General features: G+C 38.6%; 1 protein-coding gene across 4 annotated transcripts in view; it reads right to left on the bottom strand.

Annotated features, from left to right (window-relative positions):
* Positions 1 to 15,729, bottom strand: part of VPS13D (vacuolar protein sorting 13 homolog D) — a 109,309-nt gene extending 93,580 nt beyond the window's left edge. For 3 of the 4 annotated variants that reach the window (XM_082328884.1, XM_082328886.1, XM_082328885.1), the window contains exons 1-16: positions 15,595 to 15,729; positions 12,802 to 12,972; positions 11,775 to 11,852; positions 11,346 to 11,536; positions 10,954 to 11,034; positions 9,515 to 9,631; positions 9,186 to 9,290; positions 8,668 to 8,838; positions 7,593 to 7,693; positions 6,803 to 6,971; positions 4,932 to 5,024; positions 4,000 to 4,210; positions 3,233 to 3,412; positions 2,673 to 2,803; positions 1,837 to 1,909; positions 1,140 to 1,310 (exon numbers count right to left, since the gene is read on the bottom strand). In XM_082328884.1, the coding sequence (XP_082185010.1) occupies positions 1,140 to 1,310; positions 1,837 to 1,909; positions 2,673 to 2,803; positions 3,233 to 3,412; positions 4,000 to 4,210; positions 4,932 to 5,024; positions 6,803 to 6,971; positions 7,593 to 7,693; positions 8,668 to 8,838; positions 9,186 to 9,290; positions 9,515 to 9,631; positions 10,954 to 11,034; positions 11,346 to 11,536; positions 11,775 to 11,852; positions 12,802 to 12,898 (1,969 nt within the window). In that variant the 5' untranslated portion in view covers positions 12,899 to 12,972; positions 15,595 to 15,729. Of the gene's footprint in view, positions 1 to 1,139; positions 1,311 to 1,836; positions 1,910 to 2,672; positions 2,804 to 3,232; positions 3,413 to 3,999; positions 4,211 to 4,931; positions 5,025 to 6,802; positions 6,972 to 7,592; positions 7,694 to 8,667; positions 8,839 to 9,185; positions 9,291 to 9,514; positions 9,632 to 10,953; positions 11,035 to 11,345; positions 11,537 to 11,774; positions 11,853 to 12,801; positions 12,973 to 15,594 lie in introns of those variants that run through there. The other variant, XM_082328887.1, reaches the window with a different exon arrangement.
* Positions 15,730 to 15,865: the final 136 nt, after the last annotated feature.

Here is a 15,865-nt window from a genome sequence, read left to right as displayed (position 1 = left end):
TCAGGGGAAAAAAAAAAAAAAAGAAAAAAAAAGATCCATTTTAAATTTTAGCAGTAAAATATAGGACAGGAGAACATAGCAGTTGAAAGCCATTGGCTGTACCTACACATCAGGCTGCTTCACAGAAAAAGGGAATCGTCTAAGCACAAAAATATCCCACCAAAAAAACACTTCCCAAACCTTCTTCTGGTCTTTATTTGACAGACCTTCAACCTGAGTTACTAAATTTGAGGGAGACAAAAAGGGTGATAAGTATGGCAACAGAGGAAATTCTGACTAAACATTAAGAAGTTTGTGGAATGTGTGGGCAGTCTTTGTTTGTTTGTTTGTTTTGCTTGTTTGTTTTAAACTTTACCTCTAACATTTATGGAATATTCCCATCCTGTGACAAAAGGTAAGTATCATTCACACCTTTATGCTAGGTAACTTAAATCTTTTGGTATTTGCCAAAATCAGCAGAAAAAGAACTGGTACTTTAAGAACATTTTAATGTTCCTTATTCTCACCCCATCTCCTCAGAAACTGAACTTTAACAACTAAAAATGCAAAGGCAGTCACTTTACAATGTTACAGGCTCAGGTACTAGACTCCTAAATCTTGCTGTCCTTAGAAGCTTAGGGAAGCAGTATGTTCAACATCTAAAAAACAAGGTACCTCAAAAGCAGCTGTAACAAAGGTCAGACAATTTAACCAACAGAAGAGATACAATGGGAATTAGAATGCAATTTCCCCTGTATCGTTACTATAGAAAATATTCTGCTTTTAACTGTCTTCTCAAAAAATCTATTGTTATCCATCAGTTTCCAGGAGAGATTACAGAAACAGGCCTCCTATTTATGCATTTTAATTTAGGCAGCATGAACATCCACCATGTGGCATAGTAGCAACTTGCAGTTTTAAAGTAGAAGTTTCAGGAGTCTGCCAGCAAAATCCCTGATTCAATTAAACAAAGAAACAACAAAAAAAGAATCATCCAGAGAAGACTCAGAGTACAGCTTAATTTGAATTTAAAGTGGAGATTCATTGATTAGTGCTTTATATTTCTAAGAATGAAAATAAATAAAAATCAGAGATAAGAAAAGATGTAATACCACCAAAACACCCTCAACCCCACCAAAAAAAACACATTAAAGGTTAACCTGAGGTATGAACCCTTCCCTTGTAGAAGAAGTCAGCTACTTTCTTAATGGCTTGTGGATTGTAAATAATATTTAGAGGTCTGGTACTGACTTCCAGGCGTCTCTCAAAACTGCTGTGGACTGGATTTCTTTCATAAAGCATCTCAAACACTGGGGCATCAGGATCTGCAACTGAATAAAAAAATGAAATACAAAAAGCAGTTGTAAAAAAAAAAAACCAAACAAAACAAACAAATGGACAAAAGCAAAAAACAAACCCCAAAGAATTTAATAACAATTTTTTGATTGGTACTACTAGGAAAGTAGTACCTGTCCGAAACTTCTTCAGTAACAGAAAAGCAAGTAATATGATCAACTCCTACAATCAACAGAATTCAACATATTTGTATATACAAAATCATATTCAGAACTGGGATCCTGATGTTGAACTCCTAACAATTTTTCTTTCTTTTTTAAAACTAAGACAAAGAGCAAGTGCAACTCTCATTGTCTTGAACTAAGTTTTTTTGTACTCACTTTCTTTAAAGTCAACTTGCATGCACCCTCATGTCTGAACAAAGCTTCTACGACTTTATCTTTACTATTTGCAAAAAGCATTTGCATGAATTCAAACTCTAGGCACTCGGTTTTGAAATTCCTGGTTTGTAGTTATTATCTCATATGCTTGTTATCATCAAACATAAACTGAAATCTTTACCAGTGTTCTGATTAGTCATTTCTGAGGACAAACTTGGGAGTCCAAAGGAAGACATGCAGCCAACCTCTTTTTGCTGAAAAGAATTTAAAAGAAAAAAGATTGTTTAGATAAAATCAACCAAGCCACCTGATATAAGCATAAAAGACTTTTCTGTATTAGTCTTATGGTCACTTTATAAGTGAATTATATGCATAGTCTGAGATTATTATATGCATTTTTTTCCCTGATGTAGTCAAACAAGAGAAGGAAGCACGACTAAGAGCTAATGCTATCTATTCATGTAGTAGACAGACCAAAGTCGGAAGTGCATATTTCAGTCAGTTCTCTATAAATTACAAAGTGCAAAATTCATGGAAAATTCTCATGGCATTAGATTCAAATTTTGCTTGCTCAGAAGAGATATTTGAAATCTTTTCAGCAATTCACTAGGAAGAAAAAAAAACCTTCTGTATTTCTGCCTTTAGTGTAACAGTATACAGGTGAAATAAAACTTTACTTGGACCAAAGAGCTATATGAAAAAGAACAATCACTAATTAAGCAGCAATGCTGATTGTTCCAAAAATCAAATCTTGTTCAACAAATTATCTTCTTCCCAACGCTGTAACATTAAAGTTACAAGCATACAGAGCAAACAATGAAGAGTTCTACGAATGATCTTTGGAAAGGGAGGGGAAAACTAAGTTCAACAAGTGGAAATTTTTCTTCAAGACTTTTGTGTTCTCTTTCTCGGATAAGACACAAACTAAGAAAAATACATGTTGAGTTTTGGAACATAACTATTTTCATACACGCTTATGCATCCTACATAGTAACTTAAAGAGTTTTTTTCACCTACAGGATTCGGGAAAACAAGAACAGGAAATATGGTCCCTTCTGTTGCCAAATCCCTCAGAAAAAGACCACCAAGCTGAACTTTGAGAAGCGAGGAATTTCTGCGAGGAAGGGATTCTGCTAAGATCTTTACACCTGGAATATAAATACATAAAATGCTTTTATTTCTTTTAGTACATAGCATAGGTTTTATTTACATTTTACAGATAACAAATATCATCCAACAAACAAGTCTTTTGGAACTGCTTATATATGTTTATTTCTATGAAAAAAATTAAACCACAGAAATTTGGAATGATTGTGAAGCATATATTTCTATAGCTGTCTCCCTTTCACACATAACAATGTCTAAAATTAGATTTCTGTGTTGAAATCACTCACACATCTGAAGAGAGAAACTTAAATTCACTGCATACATCAATTTCCACAAGCTGTTTTCATATTTTCATTTTGAACTTTGTTTCAGTATAGTAATTTAAATAATTAAAAGCAAAAATCAAAGGAAGGTCTGACAGCGGACAAAGCTCTGGTCTTTTTTGAGAAAGAACAGAATTGACTTAATACCTGAAAACTCCAGCTGCATAAAAGCAGTCTCCTCAGCACGCACCACCTTCTTCTCCTTATGCAACAGAGTGAAAGAGCCACCCTGCAACTGTAGATTTAATTTAGCAAAAACATGATCTCTTTTTGTAAAGGTATTCATGCTAGAAGCATCTGCAGCAGGATCAAAAAATTCATCTGCACCTAATTAAAAAAAAAAAAAACAAACAAAAAACAAAACACAAACCAACCCATTAAATAAGTCAAGTTTCTGGAAGGCTACTGAAGAACAAAAACATTTCTCTGAATTTGAATATAAATATTTCCCCAGCTCTAGGGAAGAAAAATAGAAAAAAAAATAAAGCAGATTATATACTTTCTTCCTTAACAAAACTGAATATTCTATTTCAATTAAGGTAATGTAAACCTAAACTTACGAAGACCCCAACAACCCAGTACTGCTAATGTTATACCCAGTCACAGCACCCTACACGACCCCCACCCACCTGAACAGAAAAAGTCCCAAAGCTCTTTGCTGTAAATACCTGTAATAGTGGAAGCAAATGTATTCCATGTATCACTTTAGAAATAAGCAGGTACACCAGGTACTGAGATTTTTTAACAGGTTTTTAAGCTTCAGACAGGCTCTGCTGCCTAGGTACATCAGCTGACACATGTCATCTTTTAACAGTACAGAACCAAAGAGTTGTTTCTGTTCACCTTTACCAGGATTCTAACTATGGTAGCGTTAACAGCCTTAAAAAGAAACAGAAAACCCTGTATTTCCATACCTAGTATGTCTTCTGGATTCCACTGTTCCTTTGGGTCTGGCAGCAGCCCTTCAAAAGGTTCACCTTCGTATGTCTGCTGAGCACATCCATACCAACCTCCCCAACCAGGAAACCAAGACTGAAGATACTGAAGCATTCCAGTGCTGCTGCCATGTGCAGATTCTGCTGTAGGGGAACCTCCAGGGGAATCGGGCAACGGCTCTTTAACACTCTATGTTTGAACATTGAAGACATACACATTACTGCTGATAAGTGAAAGAATACCACAAACATACAAAACCATCACAATAAAAATACAATTCCATCTACTATTTACTCAGCACTCTTCAGTATACCAGCAGTGATATTTTCAATCAATATGTAGCTTATTAGGAGAGCAGCAGCAAAGAAATAACAAACATATCATCAGTTAACTGCTGCATATAGGAAGCCATAGGGCATTATTTAAATCTTAGTCTAGAAACACTAAATCAAATAAGAAGTCATTTGATACCATAAGACACAGCTCTAAATTTGGCAACTGTATTTGAGAGAGAGACAACATTGTGCTGTTACAGAGATGAGTCCATATTTTATGAAGTGTGCTCAGAAAGCCATTTACATGAGGCTCACTTTTGCCATATATTTATTCTGGGAAAATACTCATTATAGGCCCTTACTTCCACTCTCTGTTTTTAAGATGAAGAGTACTTGCCCTAGGAATTCTGGCAAGGATACTATTGAGGAAGATCGTCATATGACTAGACAAAAGATTTCACTGTGCAAGCGACACAACAGTAAAAACTGCAGGAACTGAGCACTGTTTGCAATTTTAGCATTAATGCCACACTTCTAAATCAAAGCAAATACATGCTAGCACTCTCCAGCAGAACAGAACCCAATACCCCACTTAAACATTCCAAATATTAGCCTGTATGCAGAATGTTCCTCACCTCAGCTAGGTCATGAAATTTATCATGAACTATCTCATATAGTATCTTCAACTCTTCATAAGTTTGCTCCTCCTCAATACGATGCATTTCTGCCTGAAAAGACAAAAAAGGTAAAGTAACTGCACTAAAAGAATACAGCATCTTGTTCACAAACATGTCAAACATCTCTGCACTGAGTAAGTTAGAGATTCACAGAAAAAACTAACATGGCATTAACGCCAGTATCCAAGTGTCTAAGCACATGAAAACACCCAGAAGTCACGTGGGCAACCGTAACACTGACATTCCCCCGTATTACAAATAAAGTTTATTTGCATTGTAAAATACATTCCTTTAACACTTTTCATCATAAAAATTCCTTGCCCAACTATATCCTCCTATCACGCATCAGAAGCAAGCTTTGCAGCACAAAATTTAAGCCATGGAAAAGAATCTGATTTAACAGAATGCCTAGCTTAGCCAGGAGCAAAAAAAAGTTTCTGTCTTGAGTAAAGAAGGTAAAGGAAATGAACTGCATAAATTAGGACAATGTAGTATTCAGATTCAGTTACTTAGACATGTTGCCTTCTTTGAACTGCTTAAGAAGTTGTTCGTGGAAGCTTATGAGTCACCCAAGTCTAAAAAATATATTATGAAACAAGAAAGCAAAAGACACGTTTCTAGTCCAATGGCATTGCCCTGAAGACAATACAAGCTATATCAAAGTAAAAGTCTCGCGCTTTGCCAGGTACTATAAAATTTCCAGTACATTGACCTACTCCTACAGTTCATGTCTGAAGAACACAAGTAAGGATTACATAGAATCATAGAATAGCTTGGTTTGGAAGGGACCTCCAAAGGCCATCTAGTTCAACCCCCCTGCAGTGAGCAGGGACATCTTCAACTCGATCACGTTGCTCAGAACCCCGTCCAACCTGACCCTGAATATTTCCAAGGATGGGGCATCTACCACCTCTCTGGGCAACCCGTTCCAGTGTTTCACTGCTCTCAGTGTAAAAAATGTCTTCCTTATAACTAGTCTGAATCTCCCCTCTTTTAGTTTAAAACCATCACCGCTCGTCCTATTGCAACAGGCCCTGCTAAAAAGTCTGTCCTCATCTTTCTTTTAAGCCCCCTGTAAGTACTGAAAGGCTGCAGTGAGGTCTCCCCAGAGCCTTCTCTTCTCCAGGCTGAACAACCCCAACTCTCTCAGCCTTTCTTCATAAACTTAAAGTATCAATAGAATCGCACCTCTAATTAAGGCAGGTAAGGTACATGGTGCCCTGAACTGATTTAACAAAAAAGTCCCAATACACCTAAAGATAAAAAGCAGCTGATTATAGGTTTTTTTCTTTCTGAAGTAGGACACAGGTTCATTATCAGGGGCACTTTCCCTCTAAATTCTTCATCCTAAAATCAACTGTGGAAAAACAAAAACAAAAAAACAACAAAGCATCCCCAAACACTGTCAACTAGCCACAATTTTTCCCACATTATCTACCCAGCCATATGGGTGACCTGACACACTTCTGATACTTAAATAATTTTGAGTTTATAGAGAACACGAGTTAAGAAAGCATGTCAAACTGACATGAGCATTCTATGAGAGTTAATGTTATTTGTGGTGAAAACCAGTTACAGCTCAAAAAAAAGACAGCTTTTTGCATAGCAAAACAAAAACACAAGAACCCTGCTGCACACACACCTCCCACAAGCCCAAGTTTCAAGCATTAAAAACTCAGTTGCGGTCAAAAGACAGCCTGTTCAGTGAAAATGGCCTGCTGTAAAACTAAAGATGTTTCTAAACTAGAACAGATTTTAAATTTGAGAAGATGAAACAAATCAAATATAAGATGATTAATCAACATTGTAGGAAACTCAAATCTAAATACCTGCTCTGCAGTAGACAGTGGTTCTCCCTTCAACTTGCTATAATACATGTCAGTGTAAGATACTGCATCTTGGGCCCGATGTAATGCGAACTCCCAGGTAGAACGTTGCCTCTGCTCCCTGATCTCCGAAAGATTAGCATTCAAAGCAAAGATCCACCATTCTCGGCAGCTGAAACATTTTTAAATTACTGTATTACCAATATGTAAAAAACCAAATGCATGTCAAACTGGTGAAAGGCCTGGGAGAGGTTCAGTGAAAAAACAGAGGGCAACTGGTCAGAAAAAGCATCAGCATTAGAGACAGTATATATGGGCTAGTTCTACAAATTGAGTAGAACAGTGTTGTGCAAAGTCCCCATCACTTTAGTGGGATTTAGTATAGCTTTTATATATCAGGCATAGACAACAAAATGCTGAGTTACACAGACCTCTGGTCTGAACTGATACCGTCTTTCTTATTTATCAATAAAAGAAACTTAATAGGAGCTCTTTCCACAGAGAAAATTTAAGAACACCACAGTGCGTGTGAGGGGGTAGAACCTCTGACTTAATTTCAGTTCTTGGAAGCAGTGAAAGAAGGCCTTAAAGCCTCAGGCAAGAATAATTTTATTTTAAGTTTGAATTACATCTGAATATTTAAAACTAATTAATGAGGCAGGGGAACAAAACATGAAAACTGAAACTCTAATATATTATTATTATCTACCTTTTTATATTTGTCTTCGTTCTAGTCTCCCTAATACAGTTTATAATATCATATTAACAACATGACATATATAGATATACTTACTTCTCTGTTACTGTAACCTTTGGTCTCCACTTCCTGAACTTAAGCTGTCGTTCCTTTCTAGCCAGTTCCTTTAAAAATTCCATGATCTGCCGATACTGCGTCTTTTAGTAAAACAATACACAGATCAATTAGGCAACATTGGAGTGCTTTCCAAAGCAAAGGGGACGAAAAAACAAAATAAACAAAAAAACAACCACAGGCTCAGTTTATCTGCATCAATGGCCTGCATATGGCTTCAGAATTAAAATTAATGTTAATCACAACTCATAATTTGGTTCTCTAGTGTCACGTATCTGCTCCCAGCAGCTAGGAGTTAATGTGTGACATTCAATTTACAGGCTTCCATACTTACAAACACACAGAATGAACTCTCGTTCCATGTCGGGTTATCAACCTAACATCAGCTGCTATTGTACATGTGATAGGCTAAAAAAAACCATATGCATCTCTCCTATTACTGCAACAAACAAACAAGAATGTAATTTTTTTGCAATAATCAGTTGCAGTAAAACAATTAAATAATTTGGAATGCTTGGTTTTAAAACAAACAACTTCTTTAGTATATCCCTTTCAGTTGCCTCTAAAACTAAGTCTTTAAGAAAGTATTAATTTTGTGCTACAATAATTGGTATTTAAGCTGTTACAAACACTACCACAGTTTTAATGCCCTTACAGGTATTTCACTCTTTGAATCAGCAACTCAAATCAGCAACTGACAGATAATTCAAGATGGCATTTTACCAGTAGAATCTTCAGAAGCACTGACATACAAGCAACAGTTGCAGCACGTAGGTAGGAAAAAATACACTCTATGTCAAACTACCAATTTGAATTTGTAGACATTGTGGTAACCAAAACATAAAGGAATATCTTCTTCAATCAGTCACTTTGTTAGAAACTGACCATAAAGTAGTGTGCAATACAGCATACAGATACTCAAGCAGTCTTGAAGAGTACCTAGTTTGGACAGCCTAACACAGTTAATAGCAAAGAGCTCATGATAGCCTCATTTATCCTCTTCTCAACAGTCTCTGTTTCAGATATTGAGAGTTAAATGAAGACGGTTGGTATTCACCTGTGAAAGCTTCAAGGGTATAGTCTCAAGCTGAATGTCACACTCAAGCCGCGGAGTCTGGCGTGATCTTAAAGGCTCCTTAGAACAATTTCGCTTAAGAAGCGCAGAAGTGCATACAGGTTCCATGATGTAATTATGATCACGACTTTCCATACTTTTATCCATTGCTTCCTGTGGGTTACAAGCAAATTTATTCTCTAAGAAATGAGTGTACAATGCTTACTGGGATGCATCGGTTTCATATACTAGAATACACTTAGCATGCCAGTCCATTAAAAAAAAAAACCACAACTCTTAAACATGTTCTCTCTTCAAAGGTAAAATAAGGTTTTTCACAGCACAACCTTTGTGGGTTGCACACGTATCCTATCATTATAGCATGAAACCATGAAGTTCTGTTGCTCTTAAAAGCACCAAATCCAATAAATTCCGAGTCAAGTAGGTCTGCAATACAGAAAGGAGACTAACAACAACAACAACAAAATATCTCTCTCATATGCAAAATCTCTCTCTTGTACCTGCAGCTGACCAGGAGGCAGGTCACCCAATAAAGTGCAGCTGGTATCCCAATAAATACTGAAGTCAGCAACATCCAACTGTTTTTTCCGCATCCGCTTCTCCACCTGAAGTAGAAAAAGTGGAATAAAGTCAAGATCACACACCATGTGCCATGCAGTTTTTAGTTCTACATACTCAATAAACAATATGAAATGCCAAAAATAAATGTATTACAATAACCAGAAGATTATTAAAATGCCACGCTTTTTACTAAATATTTACTAGCACCCATAAAATACAGCACCACATCTTAGCTGCCATGAGTTCTAGTACAAAAAGTTATACTTACTGGTTCAAATACTGCATTTTGCATTGATACATTTTTGATGCATATGCCAAACGCAAATGGCTGCGAAGGATTTGTGACACCATCTTCAAACCTCAAATGGACATCCTGAATTTTTAACTAGACAGAAAAAAAAACATTACTAAAGGCAACTATTTACATCATTAGAGTGGACAGCAGTACTATTCATTAATACTGAAGCAATTTAATACTTAATTTCTGCAATTCTCCAACAAATTTCTGGTAGTTATTCAGATCTCATAAAAATCCTATTCCTCGCTTCTGGTTTTGTACTCTCTGGTTCTATCTTCTCCTCAGATACCACTAGTCCCTGCCCTTCTCCCCAAAAACAACTAGCCACTTTCACAAGACAGTGTACTTTATTTTGCTATCCTACTATTATTCTCCATTTTAAAGGCAAATGCGTAATTGCCAACCGAAGACTCAAATTTGTTTTAGGTACTGGAATCATGTATGGGCTGGAATTACAAACTAGTAACAGTACAAGGTGACCCAAACTCTAATTTCATATTGGTAAAACCTTTGAGAGCACCGAGTTACTGTGGTTTCTCAGAGAATGTAGAGTCCAGGACTACGAAAAGTATAGATACTCTCGCCTTGAGCTCCTGCACCAAATTAATCTCAAACATATCAGGAAAACCAAGTACCCTGAGGTATCTTGCTTCTAAATTGCCTCTAGTGAGTTGAAATGCAACCAAATAATATAGTCAGTCTATCTGCACATGAGGAAAAAAAAAGGACAGCCCTTTCATGGAGGCAAGCACACAAACCTTAGCAAGTAATATGTAGAAAGCTTCTGGTTCTTAAACACAAATGATTAATGATGTGACTGTTGCTAAAACATCATTAACTAGATTAAGACTTCCAAAGAGAAAAAGCAACCGAGTGTAACAGCCATACTTTTGACTCATTTTGATACTTAAGAGACACATGGCAGATTTTTATTAGTAGTAGAAAAAGAATAATTAAAGAACGTGAGAGACAACACACAGTCAAATAATCAAAATCGTAGATCAGCAGACACTCTGAGAGTTGTTTCTTTACAAATTATCTTTATATCAAAATAAATCATGCTCTTCTGCTTCATAAGCAATTCAATATTTTGGTGGGCTTATAAATAAAAGAATTAAAATGTGAGCAAAACCCATCACATTTCATGCAAATTCATTATCCACCTACTGTTACAAACCAAAAAAAAGTTGGTAAAAGCAGGATGGAGGGTATTTCCTTTCCAGAAGTCCCTATCAGGACTAGTTTAAGACTGAAGTTATGAAGGTTCAGTCTGAAAAGGGACTGTCCTCTGCCAAACATCTACCTTTGATTCACGTATTTGTTTTCTAGGGACTACACAATGTGAAGCATGGTGGGCTGCACAGGTAAGTCTTAACAAGTGGGAAAAGCTCTACAATGCAAAGGCTTACTTCAATGTTTTCTACAATTCTTGTGACTACAGATGCAGTAACTGAGTACCAGTAAGATTCCCCTTTCTGTTGTCGTTCTTTCTAAAAGAGAAAATAGGGATAAGCATTAACCACCACTGTAACAACTGGGCAAGAAACAACATACCTTGTTATACTGAAACTACTGTGAACTGGGAGAAAGAAAAAAAACCCGACGACTTCAGTATCTCCAACATATGTGGGACACACGACATGACAGGGGTGGGGTGGGGCAGAAATTGCACTATGTTAGCATGCATTAATCAAATTCTAACCGAGTTTCCTATGCATTTGTTCTCCTATTTGTTAGGAGACTTAAATGCAATCCATCTACCATAGTGGTTTCTTCACCATGAAAGACAAGGGTGACTTACTTTCCATTTTTCTTCAAGTGCTAGAAGAAGGGCTTTCTTGTGTTCTCTTTCTTGCAACTTCTCCCTTTCTTCATCAAAATCTTCTTTTTTTTCTGGTGCACCAATTAAGTGCAGTTTTGAGACAGATATCACCCATGGATCCACATGTGGGCGATAAAAAGGTATCTGTAGTGTTATTTTGCCAATGAAACCTAGATATACAAAACACAGATGCTATCAGATTCCCATGTAAACATACTTTATCATCCTTGTAAAAACTGGAAGAAAAAGTGGTGTAAGAAACAAACAAGCTAAAATAGAACTGGATTACCTGAAAACCAAGTTATCTCATTTGTTCAAGCTTCTGACTCACAGGTAAAGGTTCTTCTGAAATATGCAATACTTCCTGTTTATAAATATTTGTCCTGCACACACAAGCAAAATACAAACCTGCCTTTACTTCAAATGGTAATTCCAGTTCCTTCAAGGCATCTTTCTTTAGCGGCAAGTTTTCCAATTCAACAGCACCTATACAAAGCAGAAAAAAAGGCAAGTCAAAACAAAATTATGTTAAACAAAATTATGTTAAAGAATGCCAGCTTGATGTTAAAGAATGCCAGCTTGAACATTATAAGCCTAAAATGACTAGCATCATGTTTTAAAGAAAAAAAATCAAACAGGATTTCATGAGAACAGCCAACCTACCACTTCAAGCTGTGTTACAATTGCAATGGTTATTTAATATATTTGTTAATTTTCTAATGCCATGCTCAGACTATTTGATGAGGTCATCTAGAAGCAATCTTCTGCAAGGTTTTACATCTGAATTTATTGTAACCAAAGAGAAAGCTTCTACTCTTTGTCTTTTCAAAAGAGATATTTCAAGTATTTTCTCAATATTACAAAAGCACACACAGAAAAGCTTTGAAGTGTTATAAAATATTCTCTCAAAAATAGCAGGTAACAGCAACAAAAGGTAAATTAGAAAACACTGATTTGAGGACTCTGTAAAAGCACAAGACTCATGAACATAACATGACATAACACGACACAAACCAGAAGTGTTAATTACAGGGGAGTAACTACTAGCACCAAAACATGAGAAGGAAAGACTACAAATACTTCCTGCCACAGTCCCTCAACAGGAAAGTTACTGAACAGTATGAAGAAAAATGACACTCAAATATTATATAAATTAAACATGCCTAAGATATGCTAAGCATACTTTTGAAAGTGTCATATAAATTGCTTTAACAGCGTTGATAAAAAGCAACAAAGACAGGAACACAAGAGAATTTACTATTCATTGTAAAGTGCTAGCACAAAACTCTATATTGAAAGGGTTTATATAAATGTTAAACACGATATTTAGTGATTGTTTCTATTCCACCTTCCAGTTATTACAAAAACATAAGACTTTTTTTTTTTTTTTAAATCACAGTATGAAAACACTACAGAAAATACCACAAAGCCTCACCCTTTAGAAGAGCAACTGAAAGTTGGTCTGTGTTCAGGTTATTGACATATTTGCCCAGATAGGTGTTGAGGACCCAGGCTACCAATCCTTCCAACATGACTGTCCTAGAAGAGGGAAACTAACGTTTTTCTGTCATTTTCTGGATTTCTGTTCCATAATTACAGTCTCGCTCTGAAAGAAAAAACATGAAGAAAATGATGGTCTGAAATATACACTCCCAGCAGAGCAGACATACTGCTATCACTGTAATTCTTACTGTAATCAATCTAAAAAGCAGTAAAAACACTAAGCTTGATTTCTACCTTAAAAAAATGCTTTATGTTATGCCCTTTAAGTCTCAAAGCAGAGTTTCATATAGAGCTTTGATGATTACAGACCACTCCCATTTGCAAATTAAGTTCATCTTTCCACCCTTTTTCTAATCAAAACACCACATTTTATTGCAAATATCACGAAGGCCAATCTACAATCCTCTTCCAGAACAGGGAAGACTAAAATTCCACATTGATCTGCAGCAGTTTTGCACTGGCCTCCTCAACTTCTGCTGCCATTATTTTCTTCAAGTTGCCAGCATTATGGTTTTGTAAGCCTGGTCTAAAGTAACAGCCCAGAGCCTTCGACTGCATTTTTCTAGAGTTTTTACACGACATCTGTGAAACAACTCACCCTACCCAAACCCCTTTTTTTGGAAGAGAGTATATGTGGGAAGTAATCAGATACAAGTCCCATAAATAGCTCATCAGCAGTTACTCTAACAGGTTTTCAAACCGATAGCACAGATTACTGCATCAAGGAGGGGAAAAAAGCTACATTAGGAAAGCAACGCTTGTCATATGTGTAAACATTTCCCTTCATGCTCTTCTCCAACCATTTCTGTTTCAACTTATGTGGTAACCAGATCATTAAAACCCCTAAGTCCCTGTTCAAGTTTTTAATCAGTGAATTGCAAAACCACTATTAGCTTCTGCAAGGGCAGGATCAAGCATGTTACTGCAGTAAGGAAAAAAGCATGCAGGCCATATCTTGTAGTCAGAATGCAGTAAATGTATCAGTTCTGTGTTTAGAAAAGTCTCCCAACGCCACATACCTCCCTAAACCAGTATATGTAAGATTGAGCACTACAGAGCAGAAAAGCAAGGTGTGTCAGACTTATTTATGTCTGACAACAGATGGAAATGACAACTTCAAGAGTTACATTTTAAATTTTATATTAAGATTCAGGGTTTTCCCATAACGAGGTTTGCTTGATTTTAGGCACCTCCATTTAAGCCTTTATTTCTTTAAAAAAAAGCCAGTGAAAATATTTAACTAATACAGTTAAATAAAATAACCAGAATTAAGCAAATAATGAAAGGCTTTTTCTAAAGGCTGAAAAGCGGAACTATGCTGTCATGCAGAATGAAACACACCCATCATAAATAACACAGGGAAGCTACATTCAAATAAAGTGTGTCTTCATGTTAAGCATGTTTAACATTATTATCTTTGTAAAATTTCTCAACATTTTCCAAAAACGATAGTAGTATTCCACATAATGAAGATGTACACACGGGGCTACCACCTTACATTATAGGCTTTTATTATAATAAAACTAACAAGAAAGCTGAAGTTTAAACAAAAGCAAATACAGTAATCCTTGTAATGTTGCCCTTAAAAAAATAAAAAAAAAAAAAATACAAAAAAAGAAATCTACAGGTGTTAGGAGCCAAATCAGAAGAAAATCTTGAGGAACTATTGAGAGGCACAGAGCAGGTTAGCATCCCAGTGACTGAAAACCTCCAGTGCATGAACAATTCCATGCCTGAAGTCATCATAAGAACTGCAAATAAAGTAAATCACCTCTTTAACCTAAACTTGTAGAACACAAGTAACTACTCAGGAATCTTTCATATGTTTTAAGGCTTTTACATTTGTAACTTTCTAGTCCACTGCTGTGCCACTGGAAAGAAAAACAAAACACTTGCTTTCCATGACAGTGGTTTTATTTTCTTAACATACATAGTAAAAAAGGAACAGTAAGCGCTTATCAGGATGAGAACCAAAGCCCAAGCCAGGACCTCACTCAAAGCTGGCTCACTTTTTCTGGAGAAAGATATAATTTTTCCAACAGGGAGGACGAGAGGGGCCCTGAAGGAGTGGGGCTTGGGTCGGTTGGCCAGGGGCAGCACAAAGGCAGGGAGGGAAGGGAGCCGGGATGATGTTTCCTGTCAGCGCAAGGGAGAAGGGGGGCATTTTACTCAGCGCCCGGTTACACAAAAAAAGGGCGGGGAGGAGCCTTCAGGACTCTCTCCCGTCTCTCTCCACGCAAGCAAACACATCGTGGGGAGGAGCAGATAGGCGAGAGGAGACCTGTTGGCACGCAACGCCTGTGGGAGTCGAAGCGAAAGGTCACCTTGCCCAGAGGCGGCCGGAGAGAGCAGAGCCCTGAGGGAGCCACCGAGAGGCCGGCGGCAAACGGCGCGCGCCAGGCGGGGAGGGCGGCTGAGGGCCACCCTCCAGGCCCGGCCACCGGGCTGAGGGCGGAGGCGCCACGCAGAGCCCCGGGGGGGGACACGCTCCCCTCCCCGGCCCCGAGGCGTAGCGACCGGGGACTGCGGGGCTGCCCCTCGCCCCCCCCGGGGCCGCGACGGCGGGGCGGAGCCCGGCGAGGGGCGTGAGGCAGGGAGGGGCCCCTCAGGGCCGGGCCCGCGCCACGCAGCCGCGATCGCGTTGGGAGCGGAGGCTGAGGCAGCAGGCAGCGATCAGCCGGGGCCCGGGGCCGCCGCCCCGCCTGCCCAGCCCGCCGGTACCCACCTGGGCTCCCGCTGCCGGCCGCCTCCTCGATGGTGCGCGGGGTCGGCGGGCCGCAGGCCAATCGATCCCGAGCCAACCGGCGGCGGGACGCCCGGCTAGGGGAGCGCCGAGCTGTCGATGTGCGCCTCCCCCGACTGCTTGGGGCGGGGCGGGGCGGGGCGGGGCGGGGCGGGCGGGCGGGCTCCGCGCCGCCTGCAGGGGCGCCCGCGGCCGCGCAGGTCCCGGCGGCGGGAGGGCGGCGGCGGCTGCGGGGCTGGAAGCCGGCGTGGCC

The sequence above is a fragment of the Platalea leucorodia genome (assembly GCF_965183815.1).
Source record: "Platalea leucorodia genome assembly, chromosome: 17".
Classification (NCBI taxonomy): domain Eukaryota; kingdom Metazoa; phylum Chordata; class Aves; order Pelecaniformes; family Threskiornithidae; genus Platalea; species Platalea leucorodia.
The sequence above is the reverse complement of the archived record's forward strand: the minus strand, read 5'-3'. Positions and strand labels throughout refer to the sequence as shown.